Below are 22,737 nucleotides of genomic sequence, written 5' to 3' on the forward strand. Positions count from 1 at the left end.
GTATCGGTTATTACATTTCTGAAGAACTTCGATGGCACACATTAATGCCTTTTAGGGTCTTTTCTTGTCTCCCTGTGGAGTTTTTCCATTTTTAAGTCCTTCAGAGCCTTGCCAATATGCACAGAAGTATTTCTAATAGAAATGCATGTTTCACCTGCACCGCTGCCTTATAATTCAATAGAAACACAGTTGGATCACTAATGATTTGGAAAAGCATTTTGTTCTCAGGGGGAAACAAAACATGTAAATCACATGAGTTTTAAATCAAGCCATACTTAAAGACATTTTAGGTTTGGTTCACTCTTTAAAGCATTTTTGGTAAATTTTGACATGTTTGCCATATGTTTTTGTAAAAACACATTCATTTTTTTTTTCACAGTAAAGCAGACAGAACACTGTATATATATATAAAATATGTCTGTTTGTTTGAACTGGTACTCCAGGTTTTTCTTATCAGAACTGTGCAGCTCAGACACTCGGATTCATTCCCATCTGTTGCTTAACAAACATAATCTCAAAAGGTAAACAACTGTGTTATGCTTCCTTCAACAAAATGAAGATAAGACTGATATAATTTGATTTCAGAAGACAGAGTAAGGGTTTGTGTTCAGTTTTTTATCTTCCGCATAAAGCAGTGAAACTAAACATCCACATTCTGAATGAGGATCAGGAACCACACGGAGCTGTGACAGGATAACGGATCTTATATCTTGAATTCATTCATTCATATATATATATATATATATATATATATGAATATGTGTGTGTGTGTGTGTTATTTGGAACATTCTTAAATGTCCTTAGTGCTTTTGTTTGCTGTAATGAAGCATTGTCTGAGAACTAGACCCTTCTGGGAAAATTACAACTCAAAACCCATCATTTGTCAGTATCTCAATAGATGGCGTACAAAATACAAGTTACCCGTCATGTAAATAGGAAAGCTATGAAGCTGTGCATTATATATATATATCATAGTATAGTGTTAATTGCTGCTGATGACTTCTATTTATTTTTAACTCAGCATTTTTATAAATTATGGCTTAATGTAATGTTTAGTGTGGGTTTATATTCTTTTTCTTGGACTTGATGCTGTCTTTTCTACTTTGTCACTGAATCAAAAGGTTTGGAGCTATATTGCTATATTTGTTGTTGAAATGTGTGCAATCAAACAACCGGCCAGTCAGCAAGCCAGAAAAAAAACAAAATAGCTTTTTCTGTAGTGAAATGATGACAAATACAGCAAGTTTTTTTTTTTTTTGTAAATCTAATTAAATTCAAAACAATATAAAAATTTCCATTTGGTTTTACATTGACTGGTATTGGAGAGTAGAGGATACAAATCAACTCTTAATGAAGTTAATTCAAATGTCTAGCCATCAGACTGAATGGTATCCTAACTTTTCTAGAAAAAAATGAGTCTTGTTCATTGTTCTCTATTTCTTTCCTGAATGGTCAAGACGAGATTAATTATTGCTTAGCTACAATCAATTAGCTTTCTCTTCCAGTGAAATAACTGAATATTTTATGAGGTGTCCTTTTGACTGTATGTTCTTATCAGTCTTACCTCTGGTTTTCTGCTCTCCCAAATACTCTCTGTTGCTATTCAAGCAAATTTCTGTTCACTGGTGTTGCAGTTTAAAAGAAAGAAAAATCAAAGCCTTTTGTTTGACTGTTTGAGGTTTCTTTTTGAAAACAGGAGCAGAATGTGTTAAGCAGTGTGATATAGCAGACTTATGCAAATATGTACATATATTTGCATATAAGGACTAATTAGCATAGACCAGAAGAAGAGCAATCTTGCCACATCTAAAGCCAGCATTTAGCAGATTCTGCAAAAACTATTCTGTTTTTCCTTTGATCGTGCAAACTTCACTCAGAAAACATGAGCGCGAGGTTTACTTAATCCATACATTTTGTGTGCAAATGTGAAATGTCGCATAAATAAACCAGGAGACCCCTCTTTGAAAGAAATTGTTCCCCGGTATTTTGGATCATTTGACGGGCTCTCCTGGTTTGATTTCATCCATCGTGGGTATTCCTGTCCGCCTATTAGATTCTCTACTAATCCCTCATTACTGCCTGATCATTCCTTAGCTTCACCATTTTAAGATCGGAATAGATTCTTTTAATAAACATATTTGTCAACACTTTCTTTTTGCTGAAGATACAAGCTAAAAATCGTTTTCGGTAGATCCGGGTGTAAAAAGCACATGTTCTCTAAAAGGCCATGCACTGTTTAACTTTATGACACTTGCACCACATCTGACCTCTGTACAGGTTTCTGGGAGTTCCACCTGGGAGAGGAAGCTGCCCCCTCACCGGACCTTTACCCTTTGACCTCATCTACACAGACTACCACGGACTGCAGCAAATGAAGCAGCACATGGGTCTTTCTCTCAGGAAGCACAAGTCAGTCCACTTTTGTTTTTCCCCTGCTTTTCTGCATGCTCTTTAAAGAAACTGTCTCACTTGTTTGTCAGTCAATTGCATTTTGGTCTCCAATAGCTTGAGTGATGTATTTTTAGGTAAAAGTATCAAAACTAAGCAAACATCTATATTCAGGGGACTGTTGAAACCAGACATCGTGCAAATATCGGGAATAGGGAACACAATGACCCAAGCTGTAACTGCGTTGGAGAATGTGGTACAGAGAAATTATACCTATTTTATTTACCACAACGCATACACTATACGCAGTAAGTTAATCACATTTATCAATGTCTACTACCTGTATGCCAAAGTAGCAGACAGATTCATTCCTTATTAGAATATTCTTAAGCATATCTCACCGCAGAAATGAAGGAAAAACAGATGGAAGCTCGTTTGCTTATTTTTCCAGTGATAAAATAATTTAGCTCAAGAGAGTATCAGCACAACACCAATCCGTTACATTGCAGTAACATTTGTGCTGACCTGAGAAAGCTTTGTTGCACCATTCTGACCACAGAAACACTAAACCACAACTGAGAGAATTGTTGTGCCGGGTCATGTTTAACAAGAACTTGTAACTCCAGTTCAGCCAGGTTAAAATCTATGCATCTTCATAGCTAACTGCCTAAATATATTGAAATAAGTTTACTAGTTCTCCTTAAGTTGTCTGAAGTACTTAATTGTTAAAGCAGTCCTTTGTGGTATTGAATCTCGTACATAGTGTTCTCCTTAAATTGTGCCACATTTGTAAGGAAAATGCATTTGTGGATCGAAACACTTACGGAATCCTCTCAACCAATGCCGAGCAGCTTTTTTCGCAGTATTACGCAGCACCTTCTTTTCCTGAAAAGAAAAGTGGCTTGTTGTTGTTGGAAATGTGGAGAAGAGGTTCTGCAACTTGTAGAAACCCCATGCAGTCACTATCAGGGAGCAAGCTCTCTCCTCAGAGATGCCCATGGCAAGTTATTCATAGACACAATCCAGAAATTTTTCTTGCAAATGTGATGCCCATTTTAAGAGAGGGGGAAATAAAAAGACTTTCAAAAGGTTTAAGACTTGCTGTCAAGCAGCAGAGAAATAATGGGCCACACAAACATTTCCTTACTTCTTGTGCTAAATTGAAGCCGTTCAACAAATACATAATTGTCTTGGATTTGTAACCCAGCCTTTTTCTCCTTCTTTTTTACATCTGTTGTATTCCCTCTTGTCGCATTTGTGCACAAGCTGCTATTTATTCCACAACTCATCTGCACTGTATCTCCTGCAAGCAATAAATTAGGGCTGCAAAAAATGTTTGTGAAATCTATTAGTTTTTATGGTTACAAAGATGAACTGCTAATTCCAATACAACACGCTGAAAATATAGATTTTTGATTCAGATTTGGTGGAAGGATGGCTTAAATGCTTAAATTAACTTAGTTATATATTCTCCTCTGCAAAGTTACATGTGTGTTTTTCATTCATGTTAGTCTGCTATGAATACTCCACATACATAATGCATGAACTTGAATACAAACCATGTAAGAGTTTCTTAAAGTGGCTTACGCTATATAAGAATACAGTAGAGGAGCTACGCCTGCTTACAGAACCGTAGGGTGCAGAACCTTGATTTAGGTTGGTTTCTTATGCCATATTTTAAAAAGATGACGTTCACACCGTCAGGCTTTTAAGTGAAGCCTCTAAGAGCTGTACAGTAGAACAGAGGTTGCGGATCCACACATATAAACGTTAGCCAATTTTTCTCATCGAAGATATTTGTTTTCCTTCATGTTCAAGGAGAAACAACATCTCAATCACTGAAATGTCGTTTCAAGAATAACATTTGTAACAGTTTTTTATTCTTTTGAAATAATGAAAGTGTTTTACTTCTACAATTTTTGCTTGTGAAGCTATTTCTGAAAAGACAAATACCGGTAAGCTAAAATACACAAAAATGGTCAAATAATTTCAGGAACAATAATAGAGAAAATTGAGTGTGTGAGAAAGTGTGTCCTCCATTCCCCACTGCCTGCATAAAATGATGCAAGTACTTAAATTCTCCACTGTTTGTAGTCAACTCCAGCCTCAGGTTAGGTGGTAAACCAGCCTAGCTTAGCTGTCCATGAACGGAGCAGTGATAAATCTTCACAGATTAGGTCATCTGTTGATTTTGACCTTCTTCATTAAATGATTTCCACGGATAGAGAGTTAACAGGTCTACAGAAGCCTAACAGATTATCCAGAGTTCTGTCTTTTGAAAAAAAAAAACACGTTTTGTGCTGCTGTGTTGAGAGGAACAATCCTTCCTTTGGCCTTATACTACACACAGATTTCTAATGAATTTGACCTCTTCTGAGGAAACATGGAACATCATTATATGTGGAAAAAAAAAAGCCTTCAGAATATTACCTTTTAGTGGCTCATTTGTGGAACCAATGTCAATAAACTTTCTTTCCTTCTTGTCAAATCTCAGATGCCACATCCGAGTGATTGACACCTTCGGCACAGAGCCCGCTTACAACCATGAGGAGTATGCCACTCTTCACGGCTACAGAACCAACTGGGGCTACTGGAACCTCCACGGGCAGCAGTACATGACCATGTTCCGTATGTTCAAGCTAATTTCATCTCTCGCGGCTGCTCCAGATATGCAGAATTTTAGTTGTCAGTAAATATCTGCTCTAATTTTTTTATTTTTTTATTTTTTTAACTGAAGATAATAAATCAAAAAAAGTTGTTCAGATGAGTAGAAGTGAACAGATGTTTGTGTTGCTGTGTGTAGAGCAGATTGTGTGAGTGTAAACCGCCTCAGGCCGTCACAGTTCAAGCTTTGGACCACCAGGCAGAGAGTTCACTCAGAACAGCTGGGCCTGCACAGATGCCTAGCATACTTCTTCTTGCCGCAATCACACAGGAACAACACCAAACGCACACTCATGATGGATCCAGTGAAACTTCTGGGATATAAAACTTCAGGTGGTCTCCAATTAATCCAGGGACCACAAGCTGCAACCCCGTTTCCAAATTATAGTTATCGGCGAGATTGTCAGAGAAATTTCAGTTTGACTTCTTTGCTGTTTGCTATAATTTAGGGTTGTTTACTTGTCTGAAGCCTAAAATCTGTGACAGACTGAAGCCTCGATCTGCTGAATTTCAGAACATGGAGACATAAAACGGCTACTTGCAGGCAAGTAAACAACCGTTGTTCTCCTGTGCTGTCGATCCTGGAGTATTATTCCATAAAACTAATCTTATTTCATGCTAAATTATGAGAACATCTGTATTTACTTAGACATAAAATGTGTTTTGGAGCCATGTATTAGCAATTACTGTGTTTGTCCTTGGCAGCCCACACGCCAGACAACTCTTTTATGGGGTTTGTGGCAGAAGAGCTGAATGAGACCGAGAGGATGCTTATTCAGAAGAACAAAGTCAACAACATGGCTGTTGTGTACGGCAAAGACGCCAGCATGTGGAAGGTAAGCATGACTGCAACTTTTGGAAACGTTCGCAATTTTTAGGAATTTTAACACGCAGTACTTACAGTGAGGTTAAAACCGCACTTTTAGTTGCTCCACTTCAAGCGACAAAAAGTTTCCCACAATTATGAAGTGGAATGAAAGTAATACAAGGTTCTCAGGTTTGCTTAGTAATGAAAATCTGAAAAGTGTGGTGTGCATTTGTATTCATGCCTCTTATATCTGAATACCCAAAGTAAACTCCTATGCAAGTGCTTCCAGGGGAAACTCACAGACTGGGAAGCATTTTTCAGACACAGCAAACCCCTGGGGGAAGGTGCTCCGGTCAGATGAGACCTAAATGAATATTTTCAGCATTTATAAATAAAAAAATCAGAGTGATGGAAAACGGAATGGCGGAAGCATGTTGTAGATGTGCTTTTCTTTAGCGGCAAGGGTGGGGTTGATGGAAAGGAAAGTGCCACCTACACTGCAATTTTGGAAGAAAACCTGCTAAATGCTCGAATTGAGACTGAAATAAAAGTTCAGGAAGCGTTTAGATCAATGCACACTCATGTCCTGAAATTGCCCAGGCAAAGCACAGATCTAAATATATTTGAAAATATATAGCAAGACTTGAAAATGTATGTTTTCATATGTAGTCTGATTGAGCTTGAGGTGTTATGCAAAGAAAATGAGAGCAGGAATATGCAAAGCTAGTCTTAAAACCAAATGACCTGCTGCTATAATCATAGTCAGAGTATTGACTTATAGGGTGTTAAATACAAATGCACAACACAAGATTCAGAGTTTTAAAAATATTACAACTACGTATAATTTTCCTTGCTTCAAGTCCTGTTTTACTTTGTGTTGGTCCATTAGATAAAAAGTTAATGGTTGTAAAATGTGATTATATGAAAAAGGAAGCAAATTTTGCAAGAGACTGTGCGTTTCCCACGGTGAAGTCATTGTGGCTCTAATAGGTGCGTTGTTTGTGATAAACAGTGTTTGCAGGATTTGATCCAATGTACCTGTGAAACACCCACAAGATTTTGCATTTCCTGCATCCCCTGCAAGCATGTTCCTCCTCCAAGAATCATCTGAAGTGTGATGCTGGCGGAAAACTTGCACTTGTTTAGAGTAATCTCTCGCTCCAAGCTTAGGGTTTCTCACTCTTGCTGTAACTTCGAAGTGCTCTGCCACCTCCCTCAGGGTTTGTTTTTTCTTTTCTTTTTCTTCTTATTTTTGCTTGAAACAAGCTGCAGCTTTGTTCCTACACTGCCAAAGACTTCCTTCTACCTCAGAGCAGTTTGAGCAGCGGTGTAATATTGGTGAATAAGAGGGTTTGCAGTGTTAAACACTTCTCTCTGAGATTACCTTGCTCCACCTCAGTTTTTAGGGCCATATTAGAGATCTAAGGTTTGTTGATGACTACACAGGGATGAGTGCTGAATATTTCCTTTTTTTCCTCCTAATTTCCCTTTTTTTGTTGTTCACTTCTCTTTTTTCCTGTTTTCAATTTGTACTTCTCTTTGTATGCCATGCTGGATGCATCATTGGTGGACCTGCGTAGCTTCAAGTAAGTACTGCAGCTTGGTTATTGATCCTCCAAATGCTGAAAGTCAAACCCAGACTGTAACTTACAGATACGACAGGATGAAACTTAAATAGGCAAAACCATAAATGTAAGTCAAAGTTTGTAAACAAGATTTTAGTTCTGGTCATTTATTGATGTTGGGCATAGAATTTCATATTCATTTTAGGCTTTTAACTATGTACTTGTTCTTCTTTAAGGTGATATTACCATATATTCAGTTACTGCAAAAAAGTAACTATTGGGCGTATTCCATTGAACATATATTGTGATTATTATTATTATTATTATTATTATTATTATTATTATTATTATTATTATTATTATTATTATTATTATTATTATTTCACAATGGGGAAAAAAATCACTCAATGATTATGTATCCATACAAATACACGTATTTGGATAAATGTCCAACCTCATGAAGCAGCGAGTTCTCAGATTTTGAGGTAATGGGTTAGAGTTTGGTATAATCCGGGCTTTTTTTCAATGCACTTCTTCTTTCCAGGAACGTTAAATCACTTTAATCAGGTTGCCATGGACCCTGCCTTTAAGCTTAATTCTCTTATTTTTAATAGGGTATGTTGTGGCCATTCCAAAAGCTTGATGCTAAACGAGTCCATTCCAAAACCAGTTGTGATGTGTGCTTGGGATCATTATCATGTTGAAACACTCAACTGTGTCTCAATTGTCTGTTGACTTGAGATTAAATGGTGAGGCTTCAAAGCAGAGCGGCTGAATTCTTCTTCTTATTGAACATCTATCACAAATTCAAACTTGCGTAGCCAATTATTGTTTTTCGAATAATTGCAGTTGTTAGTTGCATGATTGTCACTCACTGGGAAAAGAACAATTCAGATGCATCAATAAAACTCCGTAATTAATGTGACATCCATGCCCATGGTGACTGCATGCATGCTTCTTAGGACGAGGAAATAGAGCAAGAAAATAAACTGTATTTTTGCTATTATGCTCTTCTTCTGCATAAAAATGTGGAAATACTTCAGTGGCCTGCATAAATGATTCAAGCCTCCGAGACAAAGCTTATTAAATAATTTGCAGCCTTTCAACAAAGAAATTTTTTTTTTTCCCAGTAAAATGGTTCAACTAAGCTCACCCACATAATAACACAAGGCGTAGACATTGCTAAAGAATCTTTTTGTCAAACTCCACAAACACCGAGTTAGTCACCAACACCACAATGTCTGAACAGATGATTAGATCTGCTTCTGGTCCTCATTTAGTTCATCAACACCTTCAGGGTTTTTCTCCATTGCCCTTTTCAAGTGACTGCTTGTGGTTCTAGTATTCATCCAGCTCATTCATAGTCACAGTGCAGACATTGCTGCAAAATAACTAATTTACAGTTCATAAGTCACTATAGCAAAAGGCACATTCTTAAATCTGCTTTAAAAAAAAGACTTGAGCTAGAGCAACCAGCTCAAGAAACACAATACCCATTGAAATTAATCAATATGGCTGACGTTATGAGATTGTACCTATGTCTTCATTGAAGTCTTATGCTAATTAAACATTTGGTTTATTAAAGGCTTTATGGATATCAGATGAGTTCAATGTCTTTGACGGGGACCTTAAATAAAACACTGCTGCAACTGAAATAATTTACCCACCACAGAATACTGTAAAAAGGAATTCATATTTGCAGTTTCTGTTTTTTTGTTTGTTTTTTTTAACAGAAAAGGAAACTTTAAACATCCATTATTGTTTTGACTTTTATTTTACAGCCAAGTGGGACCAACATAAAGTTTGGTATTAGATGCATTTAGTTGCAACAAGGTTGCAACTAAGGCTATAAGTTCAAAGTTTCACCAGAGTCTGGAAAATTTTGAGGGAAAGAAAAAAAAAAATCTCTTCCTAAACTAAGACATATCTGTCTCTGGGCTTTTTAAAGCTAAAACAATACTGACAATGTAGCTAATTATGCTAAAATAAGACTTTCAAATTCACTCAAGCATCCTAGCAATAACTGACAGAGTCGATCTCTGTATTCTCTACCTTTGAGGGTAAGGAAAATTTCCTGACAATCCTGCATCGCTACATGGAGATCCATGGCACAGTGTATTATGAGACACAGCGCCCCCCAGAGGTTCCTGCCTTTGTCAAGAATCATGGCCTGCTGCCTCAGCAGGAGCTACAGCAGCTCCTTAGAAAAGCAAAGGTGAGGGTGAACTACTAATAATTGTATCAGCTCAGTTTATTCCTTAAAATGGCTTGCCTTGCTTTTTATGTGTGCTTGTGTGGACTTGCCTTAGCAAATTGCCTGGATGTGAGCAGCCTGATGTATTTACAGGAAATCTTTTGTTTGTCGCTTTCCTTGGAAGCTATTCATCGGGTTCGGCTTCCCGTATGAAGGGCCCGCTCCTTTGGAAGCCATAGCCAATGGCTGCATTTTCCTGCAACCCAAGTTTAATCCACCTCACAGCTCTCTCAATCACGAGTTCTTCAGAGGCAAGCCTACCTCCAGAAAGGTAGGTGCATGTTGTATATTCTGTCTACTGCAGCGATAAAAAATAAATTCAGGCGTTTTCAATTCCAGAGTTTTACACAGCAAGACATAATTTAAAAAAAAATATTTTCTGGTTTTGATGTTGGCTTTACTCACATTTCTCATTTCAGTCAGCAAGTTTCACAAAAAATGAACAATACTCTGACACATTTCAAGTCACACTACAGAAAAAGCCACGTAACAGAAATTAAACAATGTGACAGAAAGTTCAATTTCTTCATTTAATGTTCAAATGTAGGATCCACATCTCTGTCCATTTTGTGTTGGCAGCAGTAACTAAAATATTGAATCTGTTCTGTAAATGTCAGGGATATCTTCTGCCCTTCTGCATGACCTGCTTTAAGCAAGGGAGATCAGAGTTTGGTCTTTATTTGATCTGTGTTTAAACCCATTGTTGGGGGGGGATTTAAAAATCCACGAGGAGATAACCACAGGAAGCTAAGGAAAGTATGTGGGGATGTGTCCCAGTCACAGACAGGGATGAACTCAACTTGAATGAGGTAAATGCCACGAGTGACTACTTGACACCAACACAGTGAGATGTTCCTTCAACAACAATACCTGGATCTCCAGTGACCAGCAAAAACAAACAAGAGGAGCAGAACCTTATTACAGATGCGTGCTCAAGGAGGAAGATAATGAGGATTCACTGGAAGCTGGGACTAAACTGAATATATTTTTCTATTGGGTTCAGTTCAGAACCTCTTCAGAATCCTCTTCTCATGCACCTCGCCTAGCCCCTCACCGTCCCTTGAGCCACAGCTGTCAGAGTCGTGTATTTTTGTACCACTCTATGTTGTCTACAGTCATGAAATGCCCGTGCCCCCTTGCCTACCTCTCTCATCTGTCTCCAGCGGTCAATTGAACACACGTCAGCTCCAGAGGAAGTAAACACTTTACAGATTATGTAGAATCCTACAGCAGATCTCCAACTAGGAAAAAAAAAATGTACTGGTGCTTTTGAACATCTCCTGCCTTGTTACAACACCTAAAGGAGCCCATTCATTCATCTGTCATTAGCTGCTGTGGTAATGTGTGCTAAAGCTGGAGTTGAGGATACTGTTACACACCCGCTCTCTTAAATCCATCATCTGGAGAAATCTGGAGACACTTTGAGGAACATCTTCTATAATTTCTCAGTTAAACAGTGAAATTTCTTGTGCTGTAAGAAGGTCTCGGTGTCAGAGCCAGTTATGTTCTGGGTTTGGCTTCGGAGTCTCTGGAGCTGATTGTGATTAGAAAGAAGCCTAATAAATTAAAATCCATGATGGAAACTGCACATTCTTTTTACAGCACAATAATCTAACAATAAAATATCTACAAGCTGATGTTTAATCAGTTACTGCTAAACAGCCCACTATAGGAGGACCTTCTTTAATAACACATATCAAATATAATAACTCTAGACACAAAAGTTACTATAACATCTATTTTTCTTGGGGGCTAACAAGGATTTACTGACTTGAACTAAACTGTAATAAACAAACCCAAATCATTGATTCTCCACCACTATATGTGAAGAATTGCATGAGCATAAAAACATAAAAATATCATTTGTCCAAAGGAAATCACTCTACAATATTTTATTGGTGGTTCATTAAGATCTCACTATGCAAACTTAAGACATGTTGCCACATTCTTTTATAGGGAGAAGAAACGCATCTCTCCTGACAGCCCTCTGAAGCAAGCCAGACTTGTTCAGTCTCTTTTTTTTTTCTTCTTTTTTTTCTAATTAAACTGTCATGAACTTTAACATTTATCATGCTAACTGGGGCCTGTAGACTCTGAGATGTCGCTCTAGGGTGGGAGCATTGCTAGAAATAGAGCCCTTCTGGGGCACAAACCCCCCCATCACTTAAATCACATCGTTTTTCATCATAAAGACATCCTGCTGCAAGAATTGTGCGATATAAAATGTCACATTGACCTTCTTTGCTAACTCATCTTTGCCTTAACAATGGCTTACTATTCAATGTAAAGTAAATAAGAAGAAACGCCTCTGTTGGATTATAACCTTTTATCAAAAATATAGATCTGCAGTTTGCACTTTAGCTAATAACTTTTTTTATGTTTAAAAAGTAATACTCTACCAGCACAAAGCCTAAGTGCAAAGTGATGCGCGCAACTGTGGGCTACTTTATTCACATGTCAGGGATATCATTTCTTCTTTCTCCTCTTGCGTTTCCTTGACAGTTCTTCCAGCTCCTCCTGTCTCCCCATCCTCCAACTATCTACGCCTCTTCTTCAGCTGCACCAAAAGACAACCTTATGAACTGCAGCCTTTGTAGCCTGTACAATTTGCATCACAATTTGTATGCAGCTAGGTCACATATTCCTTTTGGAATGCCACTGCGCTGAATTTGGATGATAGCAATTTTTGCCATACCGTTGTAAATATTCCCACATTCTTCTTTCATTCTTTGTCCTACTGTTACTATTCATCTTTTAAATATAAATGTGATGTCCCTTGTACAGAAAACAACTTTTTTATATATATATATACTTGTATATCGCAAAATTAGCATATTTTGCAAGGGAAGGTATCCATAATTTAAATTCACCCACATTTATGCTCACTTATTCTCTATGAGCTTTATTTCCTGTAAAACTGGTGAGCTTGTTCACATATTGTAACTAACCAGTAAATGACAGATGAATTTCAGTATCAAACTCCATGTACAATAATTGTGTGTAGAGGAATGAATGCATATACACTATTCTACAACAATATGTGCATCTACCATGTGCAATTTAGGTTTTGCTGCTGCTTATGTTTATATCGATAGCTGTTGTTTGAATTTGTAAATAAAAAAAATAAAAAAAGGTGGGGGGAAGTGCAATACATTCTAAAGGCTGAGCTAAATGGTAATCCCCTGTCAGATTTTGCAGGGGCACATTTGATCGAAACGCCCACATGTATCTCAGTTTAAAAAAATAAACATAAAAAAAAATAGATGAAAATCCTGGTCTCACCCACAGACATTAGTCTTTTGCAATTTTGTTCAGCTTCACACAATCTGGCCTTGGAAGGAAACTTGGTAGGATATTCAGTGAGGACCTTTTGCAGCTGACTTGAGTGTTTTTTTCCACTCACTGAACTCCAGATTAATTTAAAAAAAGTCTTACAAATCACTTTTCCAGGCTAATGGGCAGCAGAAGTTTTTTGTTTTTTGTTTTTTTCTGCAATAATTACTGTTCATTTTCCTTGGCATCGTGTTAAGTCTCACAGTCATGCTCCAGAGTAGCAAACTGTCAAAAGGAAAATCCTGATGCATGAGGAACATAACGGAAAGATGGTGCACTTACTTACCATGCCTGTTTATTTGAATATGCAAAAATATTCATACCTCTTGGTCTACTTCACATTTCATGAGATTACAACATCATAACTCAATTTACTCTGCTGGGAATTTGCGTGAAAGTAGAAGGTAAATGGAAAGGAAAGAACAGGTCTGAACATTTTTCTGTATACCATTCTGAGAGATTAGTTTTTGTATTTCATCTCCTTTAGGCTGATGGTTTCTAATTGCTTGAAAACTCACCTAATTAATAACATAGAGAGTACAACTATTAATCATGCATTTCCACAAATCTGTCTTTCATACAAAAGTGCCAAGAAAACAAAATATTGTTGAAAGAAAGCACTCAAAAGTCCCTTTTGCCATATGGGGTACACAAAGAACATGTATGTGTGACAGAAAAGTAACTGAACATCAGCGCCAGGACACAATTCCCCTAAAACATGGTGGTGACAGTATCATACTATGGGGAGACTGTAGAGGCAGGAATACTGTTCAGAGTTGATATGAAGCTAAATTAATTGCAATCCTGTAGAAATGTACAACTTGTTAAAACGGGACAATAAAAGGTACATACAGTAGACAAAGACTTCAAAGAATATTTATGTGTTAGATTAGACAAGTCTGCTGTAAAGCTCAACTGAAATTACTAGATTTCACTAGATGTGGAAAAAGTGGCAGAAACAAAGCATAAAAACATGTTCGCTGTAATTGTAGGACTGAACAAATTGACACATGGGAAAGGAATACAAAATGATGATTTATTTGCTCTATATTTTATCATGTATACTTTTTCTTGCACTTTGCAGCTTTGGGATATCACACAAAATCCCAATAAAACACACTGAAATCTGGGGATCTATTAAGACAAAATGTAAATATGAAAATCCACTGAGAAGGTTTTGTTTTAGCTTTAGTTAGACTGCAGTTGTAAAATAAAAAATCCCCTTTTATTTCTCTCCTAGGTGTCCTCTCAGCATCCCTATGCAGAGGAGTATATCGGCAGGCCACATGTCATCACCATCGACTTCAACAACTCTGAAGTGTTTGACGCCACCATCCGCGAGATCATGAAGATCAATGTATGTTAATTGCTTCTATTTTCTACCCAAACCTTGACTTATCCATCAAAATAAAGCTTTTTGTACTATCACTGGTAACCAAAGATGCACACGGCTGCATATTACACATAGGTGAGGTTATAATGAGCTCCTTCAGCTTGCGTTGACCCACTTTTTAAACCCTGCAGCCGTTAATAAAGCTCTTAATCTTGGCATCTGACATTACAGCAGAATTGCTTAGCTGGCTTCCTCTCAGCTCACTTTGCCTCTAATTGCCTGAGATATTGAGTGGCTCTGCTGGTAAACTGTGCCCACACCTGGTTTTACACAGCAGCTTTCTGGAGGCCAGCCCCACAGGCAGCAAGCATTGTTTGCATTGCATCGAATGAATCAATCACGCTGTTCTCAATCTGTCACCAGAACAACCCAGAGTCACTGCCAAACCTCTCGTGGTGCAGAGATGCATCTGCACTTCTACCAACCAGGTGTTTCCTGCTGATAGAGGCAAAACAAAGTACAAGTCGTTGCCCTGTTAGATACTTGAAGGGCTGATCCAAGGGGAAGAAAGTGCAACGCTCAACATGCAAGATGACTAATGATAGAGCAGAAAGGGATCGAGCTTGGAGTGATGGAGTGATTAATTCACACAAAATCAAACAAAAATCAGATTTTTTTGGGGGGGTGTTTATGTGCTCAGTATGAATGTTTGCAAGCAGCTGGTCAGTTTTATCTTAAATCAACAATCCAAGAAAAACTTTCCTGGCTCAACCACAAAATCTGCCCACTGAGACTTTTAAAGCTGGCTCATCAACACATCACACCTTGTTATCTGTCCAACAAAAGCCAAACTTTTATATTTCTCTAGGAGCCTTGTGTTGGACTGTTTATTGACTAGCAGCAACGGGAGTAGTTCCCACAGCCTCTGTTGCCAAGCAACTGGTCTACTTGGTGACATTTTTCATTTGTGCGGACGTGGTAATTGATGTGATGACGGGTGGTTTGTGTTACCTGCTTGCAGTATGCAAAGCAAAGCAAGGTTTACTTTGCAAATGTAATTTAACATCCAAACATTAAATAAAAACATTTAATTTAATATTAAACTGTTTTTTCAGTGTTGAACATGTAACCGTTCACGCTCACTTGCTAGTCTCAACAATCTGGTATCAACTCCACAATAAAAGCGAAGGACACGGGTCAAGCTGCGAAGAAAGTTTTATCTACATAGGAACAATTCCTGTACTAGCATGTACTGAAAGGCCACTTGGAGTTGATGAAGATGTTACTCCATAATTGACATAAAAACAACACATTGTAACAGCAAGTGCATTCGGATAGAAAGCTTTTTTGAGACCTTTCCTTGGGTCTGAAGAAACTGAAATTCAAGTGTTTGGCTATAATGATCACCAATAAAATTGGAGAAAAACCAGCAAACATGCAATTAAGACACCAACTTTTCTGTGAGGCATGACTGTGTTGGTATTTTCCTCCACATCTTGTAGGGGATCAACACAATGTCATTGAAAATGGCCATTTTTTTTATTATTATTTTTTTTTTGGGAAAAGCATTTTTTTCTAGATTTATGAATTTTCTATCTCTCTTCATAAAAAAAAGAAATAAACTGCTACAAAAGTTGCACACAGAGTGAACCTGCCACATCAGAAGTAGGTCAGATTAACATTTCCTCTACTGTACATGTCTCTGTGCATTCTCTCCGCAGAAATTCAAATCACCCTGCATGATTTGTTTTTCTCTCATTCCATTATAACAAGATGCCCAAAAGGCAAACTGCATTGCACAACAGCTGATGAAGTGCCAGCTCCATTTCATTTAACTCAGATAAAATAATGTAATAGGATGTGGCTAAGAGCAACAGAGTACTAGAAAGAACCATTTATCAATTTAAATGGACAAATACATTGGTGGTCTGATGGTAAACAGTGAGTATAACATCAAAGAGAGGAACCACCACAAGAGCTCCTTTCAAAATAGTTTATCCTGTTATTTCATCATTCCTCATCAGCTTCAAAAGGTGGTATTTCCATACATCTAAAAACACCGTTGTATAATGAATGGTCTAACTCAAGTGCATCTTTTTTCTGTGGTCTCCATTTGCATCAAATACTAGAACTAGTATTAAGTGCTATTGATCAGCTCTTCTCAGGGAATTTCAAACCATTTGTCATCAAACTGCAGAAGGCAAGTGACGGGTTTCCAACGTGTCCCACCATAGCTGCTCCAGCAGGACCCAGATTACACTAAAACCCCATCTGTGGTGCTCCATGACCTTTTGGTCTGCTGTCAGCTCAGTCCATTGTATGATATATTGACGTAGTCATCGCCAAAAATAATAATGAAATTAATTTTCAAGGCTGCCACCTTTGATGTATTAAGTCATTGATTTTTATGTGAAGCTTGTGGCATGATATAAGTCTTCTACAATTACGCTAATGAATATGTCAGCTAGGATTAATTAACTCGGTTCCTGTAATTACAACGACTCGGCTCTACACATTCAGACACTGACTTCCTCTGTTTCTTCTGTGTCTGCAGGTGGCGCCGTCCCTGCCCTATGAGTACACTTGCGAGGGAATGCTTGAAAGGGTTCATGCCTACATCCAGAATCAGGTGGGTATTTGAACTCGCATCAACAGCCTGCTGTTTCATTGAGGGGGGGGAGTGTGGGGATTGCACCAACAAGTCTATAGCAAGATGAACGTTTTCGCTTTTTACTGTCGCAGGCTTGTCTGTTTGCATCCCTGTTTACCCGTAAAGTTTTGCAATCTTGCCAGAACAGATTTAACGGTGCTTTGAAAGGAGGTGGAGAATGCAGGAAACCCCCTATAAACTTGACATTGATTCAGATTCATGTTCTATCAATGCTCTTTTTGTGATATTAAGCTTTGGCAGCGGTTGAAGATGGGCACTCGTTCCCATGTTTTTATATGAAAACTAATATATTGCCATATATATTATGTCTTGGCAGAGAGAGTTGCTTAAATTGCCTTAAAACGACCAATAGATGCATGGAAATGACACTACCAGACTAAAATTGAAAGTCAAAAACATGAAATGCTTTGTGTCACTTTTAGTATAAGTTATTGTACACATTATACAAGAAATGTGTATTAGGTACACTTTTAAAATAGCTTCTTTCCTTCTGTATATAAGGAAATTCAACATTTACCAACTGTTTCACCAGACTTGTAATTAAATAAAAAATAGAAGCAGTTTTTGAAAGGTTCATGTTTCTGTTGGGTTGGTTTTGTTATACATCTTTCCACCTCATAATGCATTGAAGACAAACCATTAGCCTTGAAAGTTGAAAAGGAAAATCAAAGACTGGAATCCAGATACCACTTCCTCTTGTTCCTAAGATGAAAAGATGCTTTAAAATACCGTATTTTCCGCACTATAAGGCGCACCAAAGAACCTTCAATTTTCTCAAAAGCCGACAGTGCGCCTTATAATGCGGAAAATACGGTAGCTAAAAACGACAAAGCCAATTAAATAATTAAAAGCACCAACATGCTTATAAACTTTTTTCTCTCTCTCTTTCTCACTTGCCTGTCAGGGTTGAATAGAAAAAATCTTCTTTTTCCTTTCTTCATAAATAATATTCTACAAGAAAAAAAAAGATCAAATTTACAATATAACAAAAAAAATTAACATTTTTATTTAAATTAAAATGGAGCTTTTATTGTTTATCTGTTCATGATAAAAATGTGAATATTTAGAATGTTGAATATGATGAGACTAACCTGGAAATAAATGCCTCTGTTTAGTCAGAATTTATTCTTGTTGCCACCTACATTTAACATTAAATTTAGGAACTGATACTTTACAATGATTAGCATTTATTAACAATGTATTATTTATGAGCCTGTGGTGTTTACATCTAATTCATTTTGATAATCACATCATCTGCCCAATTCAATTCGATTAAAACAGGTAAAGTGAAACTGATTTGGTCTTCTGCTTACATTCTGCCAATTACACAGCAACACACTGTACTAATAATTTCAAGATGAGTCTAAATGTTAAACAAGAGAAAAAACAAACATTGTAGTCAGAGGATTTATACAATCTCAGTGATCAGATAAACCTTCCTAACTCCAGTATATGTCTTTTTACCAGGAGATGTACGATGCTGTCACTGCTGTGGTTTATAACAAAACATTTGAATTGTCTTATCTGCTGCTCTGTTGCCTAACTTGCTGTACTTCCTTGCTTTCCACCGCTTTGACCTTTCAAAAAATGTTCAGAGCCTGGTTCATTCGGCTGTGACTTATTGGATAATCTCATCTGGCTTGTGCTGTGTACCCGCATTCACAGATTTTCACCTGAACCCCTGCTGTCTGCGGATGAGGTCCTCCTCTAAAACAGTCATTTGGAGGAGATTGTTGTAAATAATGTTAGAAGAAAGAATAGAATATAAAAAAAAACATAAAAACTCAAATTATTGATATGATAAGCTATAGTTGACATTATTGATCCTGTTCATGAACTGCAGTGGTCCATTTGATATGCAAACTAGTGATGTCTTCCTATTTAACAAAGAGCTAAATAGGAAGTGCATGTTCTTAGGCTCTCAGTGGATCTTTATTCATATTTTCTTGGTTTTGTTTGTAAGAGATGAAAAATGACTTGCTTTGTTGTAGTCTAACCTGCTCTGTAGAAACTTCAAGTTGCGTTTTACAATTCTGTCCCTTTGCTATTTAACTTTCTTATCTCTAATACCTCCAAAGTTATCTTCATCTTGTATTACTTTTGGATCAACCTTGAACAGATGTGTGGGGGTCAGAATATTTAGATCCTTCCTTTGTCCGATGCATCCCAGTGTGCTGAAAAACGTGTCGTTGATGGTGGGTAATGTTTAGTCTGTTTGTGTGAGGAGTTAATTTATTACAGCATGTGCTCTGAGAAATATTTTGAAGAATAAGTCATTAATTATGTATTTTTACATCTGCACAGTTGCTTCTCTTTTAATGCAGGCATATGTCCACTGGTTTGCTAATCTATATTTCTTTGTAATGGGGAGTTTCTCTTTTAGTGCTCACTTTTCCTTCTCTCTTTCTGTGTCGCCTGTTGCTTTCTTTTACTTGCTGTAAGTAATATATGCATTGTCACTTCCCACAGTGTTCTCTTAAAACTTTATTATGACAGAGAAAAAAACCACTGTCCAAACATTTACTTTTTTTTTTTTTTTTGCACTCATCCAAAAATCAGCTATTAGAACAAGGTGTGTCTCTGTATTATGCTTCTTTAGTCTATTGGTATTCATTATAAAACCCCAAACATCTACACATATCTTCCATTGTAGACATTGATTTCTTCCAGCCATATCAGGCTGTTGTTGTTTAGAAAGTATTTTTCTGTGCCTGGTTAAAAAAAATATATCTTAGCCTCTGTCACACATTGTCGCCATCCCCCTGTGTCAAAAATACGCCGGCTCACTGACCATGACCGACTGAAAGCATGACCCCCCTCTGTGCAGACTCCCAATCAGATTCTCATCGTGTTTGTTCAACTTCTTTAACTTGATCTTTTCCATGTTTGGATTTTTCCTGGTATTAGCCTCAACTTATCATAATCCAGACATCTTTTACTTTCCCTGAACCTGTCGTCCTTGTTATCTCGCTCTCAGCTGGCAGAGCTGCAGACGGTATCTCAGTGATGCCTACATTGAAACATAGAGGGACATCTTAAAGACATTGGAGATTTTTTATGCTAAATCTGACATTTAAGGTAATGCACTATTTTACAATTGTCTGAATAATAATAAATTAACTCGGGCAGGATTGAGAGGGGACATTTGTGCCTGATTGTCTTTTGTGTTGCTCTGATTAATTAAATGTCACTTAAGAAATCAAATAAAGCTGCATAAAATCAGGCGCAGTGAATTTAATAGTGAAGACAATAGTGGATTTGTACAACTCCAGAAGCATTATTATTAGATCCATTTATCCATAAAGTTCATTTATTCAGTGATGAATGCATCTAGTATGTTAATGATATCTTATACATTTATAGGTTTTCTATTAATTGAGCTACATGGTTTCTCTGGTAATATTTTACCATTACAGCTGAAGTGTTAACTGGTTTCTTTTCTCTGACTTTGACTCTGGGGTTCCAATCAGAACCACTGTAATACCCTTCACTCCCAGTAGGTGATGATAGAATCAACATTTCTAATATTTAAACCAGAAAAGAAGGCCCTGATCCTTGGAAGAAAGTAAAACTCTTTGAATCCATATGTCTCTCATTCACATAGAAATAGTTTGGGACTGAGGACAAAGCTTTGTGGTATCCCAGTACTAATTTCTGAATACATAACTAACAACTGGTTAATGTGTCCCGATTTAAATCTTAGTACTTATCTTTTAGAAGAGTAACTTTGAAAACGGAAAATTATTACTTTAAAACTTCAAAGCTTGTGAAAACAATCAAAGCTTTATATTTAGAAGTGTAAAAAAAAGCATAATTGAAAGCACATACATATCTTACATGTAGAAATTACATTTTGAGGTTGGTACCCTTTCCTAACCTTTTACTTTTTCATGTGTGTGTGTTTGAGAGAAGAGGGATCAAAGATGTCGCCTGTGTTTAGGGGAGAAGGTGCAGCAGAGATTGGGAGATTGGAAGCTTGGTTATTGCCTGTGGGCATGGGGAGCTTGTTTAATAAACGGGTTCAGAGGCCAGAGGGACATGTCAGAGAAATGTTATTACCTTGGTTTTATTAATAGGCCCAGCTGGAGGGGGAAATGTAATCTGGTGACTCACCGCAACCAAGTTCTGCCTCAACATCTCATTTGTTTTTCTGAGACATTTTTGCATCCATGCAAATTGGCGGAGGTTTATGGGAACGTGTCGGATACAATTAGTACTTTTTGCTTTGATACCATTTAAAGCAGTGCGTAAATTGTAATCACAGATAAAACACAATTATTATGAATTCATACAGAATTTAATTATTATTTTGGTGCAGGCTTGAATGAAAAAAGTTGCATGAGTAGCTCAGTTTTACCCATCTGCATCAGGTTAGAAAACAACATGAACATCTTGATTTAACAGCTTACCTAAAAACGAAGAGAGTGTGGCACAACTTCAAACCTACCGAGACATGAGCACTTTAATCAGAAAAACCACCACTGGCCACCATGTATGGTGTAAACCTAGCAGAGCACATAAACAGTCCTTCCCCTAGTGGCAGCATCAGGCTGTGGGGTCAAGCACATTGAGTTTAAACTTGCAGAAATAGAATAGCTTAGATCAAATTATATTCATGTATACTGTATAGTAGCATCATATTAGAAAGGTTCTGTCAAAGTCCAAACCTAAATCCATTTGAAAATCTATGGAAAGTCTTGGGTAAATTCTACTTTTTTGACTTTTTATTTTTTGTCATGTTATATCATTCTCTCATCAAACAAACATTATTTGGATTTTTAAAAAGGCTTTCCTCGAACCTACTACTTTCATCGAGTAGTAGGCTTTCATCCCACCAATGGGCGGGATGAAGAAGCATTGTTATTATGACTTCCTGAAAGGGGTGTTAAAAAGACTTGGAGGTTATTAAAGAGTCAGAAGCCAATTCTAATGCCTCAAATACAGGAACTAGAGTTACTTGTTTGTGCTATAAAATGGTACTATGTGCCTAGAAACAACTGATGTTCAGACAAATGTACATCAAATCTAAAAGAGCTTAAGCTATTTTCCAAACAGGAACAGTCAAAAAATCTCAGCGTCTCTCTGTGCAAAGTTTGTATAGACATGTCCCAAAGTACTTCAGTAATGTATGGAAAGATTTTTTCAAAAAAAGTATTGACTGCGGAGGAATAAAGGCAATAAGTTGTCACAGATTTTATTTGTGTGACAACAAATAAAATAGGCCTGAATGTCAGTTTACAGGACACTATTTTGATTTCTTTAGAAAAACACTTTGAAAACCATTTTTTAAGATCAGTTGGTTCTTTCCATAAAATTTCAAGAAAACTCAAATCTTCAGTATCTAGTTTATTTATTTATTTTTTTTTATCTTTACCTTTGCAGGACTTTTGCTCGCCTGAGATTCCATTTCCTCCAGTAAACACATCCTGGGCTTCGCTGTCAGGTCCCTTTCTGCCTTTGCCAAACTCCAGAATGCTAACTTGGTCCGCCAACACCAGCTCCTTTCCATCATGGCCTCCTCTTACTGCACTTCGACTTTTGACGTCGCTGCAAGGCCAGTCGTGTGTGGAAGCATGCCAGAGTGAAGGACTTATCTGTGAACCTGCCTTCCATCGTTTTATAAACATCAAAGAAGCATTTAGCACGTAAGAGTTTTTTTCTTTTCTTTTTCATTTGGATAGTTAGTGAAAAAGACATTATCAATTTAAGTTACTTTTTACA

At 37.2% G+C, this 22,737-nt stretch overlaps 1 protein-coding gene across 6 annotated transcripts in view; it reads left to right on the forward strand.

The window, feature by feature from the left end:
• LOC122822311 (alpha-1,6-mannosylglycoprotein 6-beta-N-acetylglucosaminyltransferase B-like) overlaps positions 1-22,737 on the forward strand; it is a 70,859-nt gene that overhangs the window by 46,898 nt on the left and 1,224 nt on the right. For 3 of the 6 annotated variants that reach the window (XM_044100877.1, XM_044100878.1, XM_044100880.1), the window contains 9 exons: positions 2,278-2,409; positions 4,883-5,016; positions 5,758-5,888; positions 7,441-7,446; positions 9,485-9,640; positions 9,804-9,950; positions 14,253-14,369; positions 16,900-16,974; positions 22,399-22,661. In XM_044100877.1, coding sequence (XP_043956812.1) covers positions 2,278-2,409; positions 4,883-5,016; positions 5,758-5,888; positions 7,441-7,446; positions 9,485-9,640; positions 9,804-9,950; positions 14,253-14,369; positions 16,900-16,974; positions 22,399-22,661 — 1,161 coding nt within the window. The remainder of the gene's footprint in view (positions 1-2,277; positions 2,410-4,882; positions 5,017-5,757; positions 5,889-7,440; positions 7,447-9,484; positions 9,641-9,803; positions 9,951-14,252; positions 14,370-16,899; positions 16,975-22,398; positions 22,662-22,737) is intronic. The other 3 variants (XM_044100881.1, XM_044100883.1, XM_044100882.1) reach the window with 1 other exon arrangement.

Source organism: Gambusia affinis, linkage group LG19 (assembly GCF_019740435.1).
Source record: "Gambusia affinis linkage group LG19, SWU_Gaff_1.0, whole genome shotgun sequence".
NCBI lineage: Eukaryota > Metazoa > Chordata > Actinopteri > Cyprinodontiformes > Poeciliidae > Gambusia > Gambusia affinis.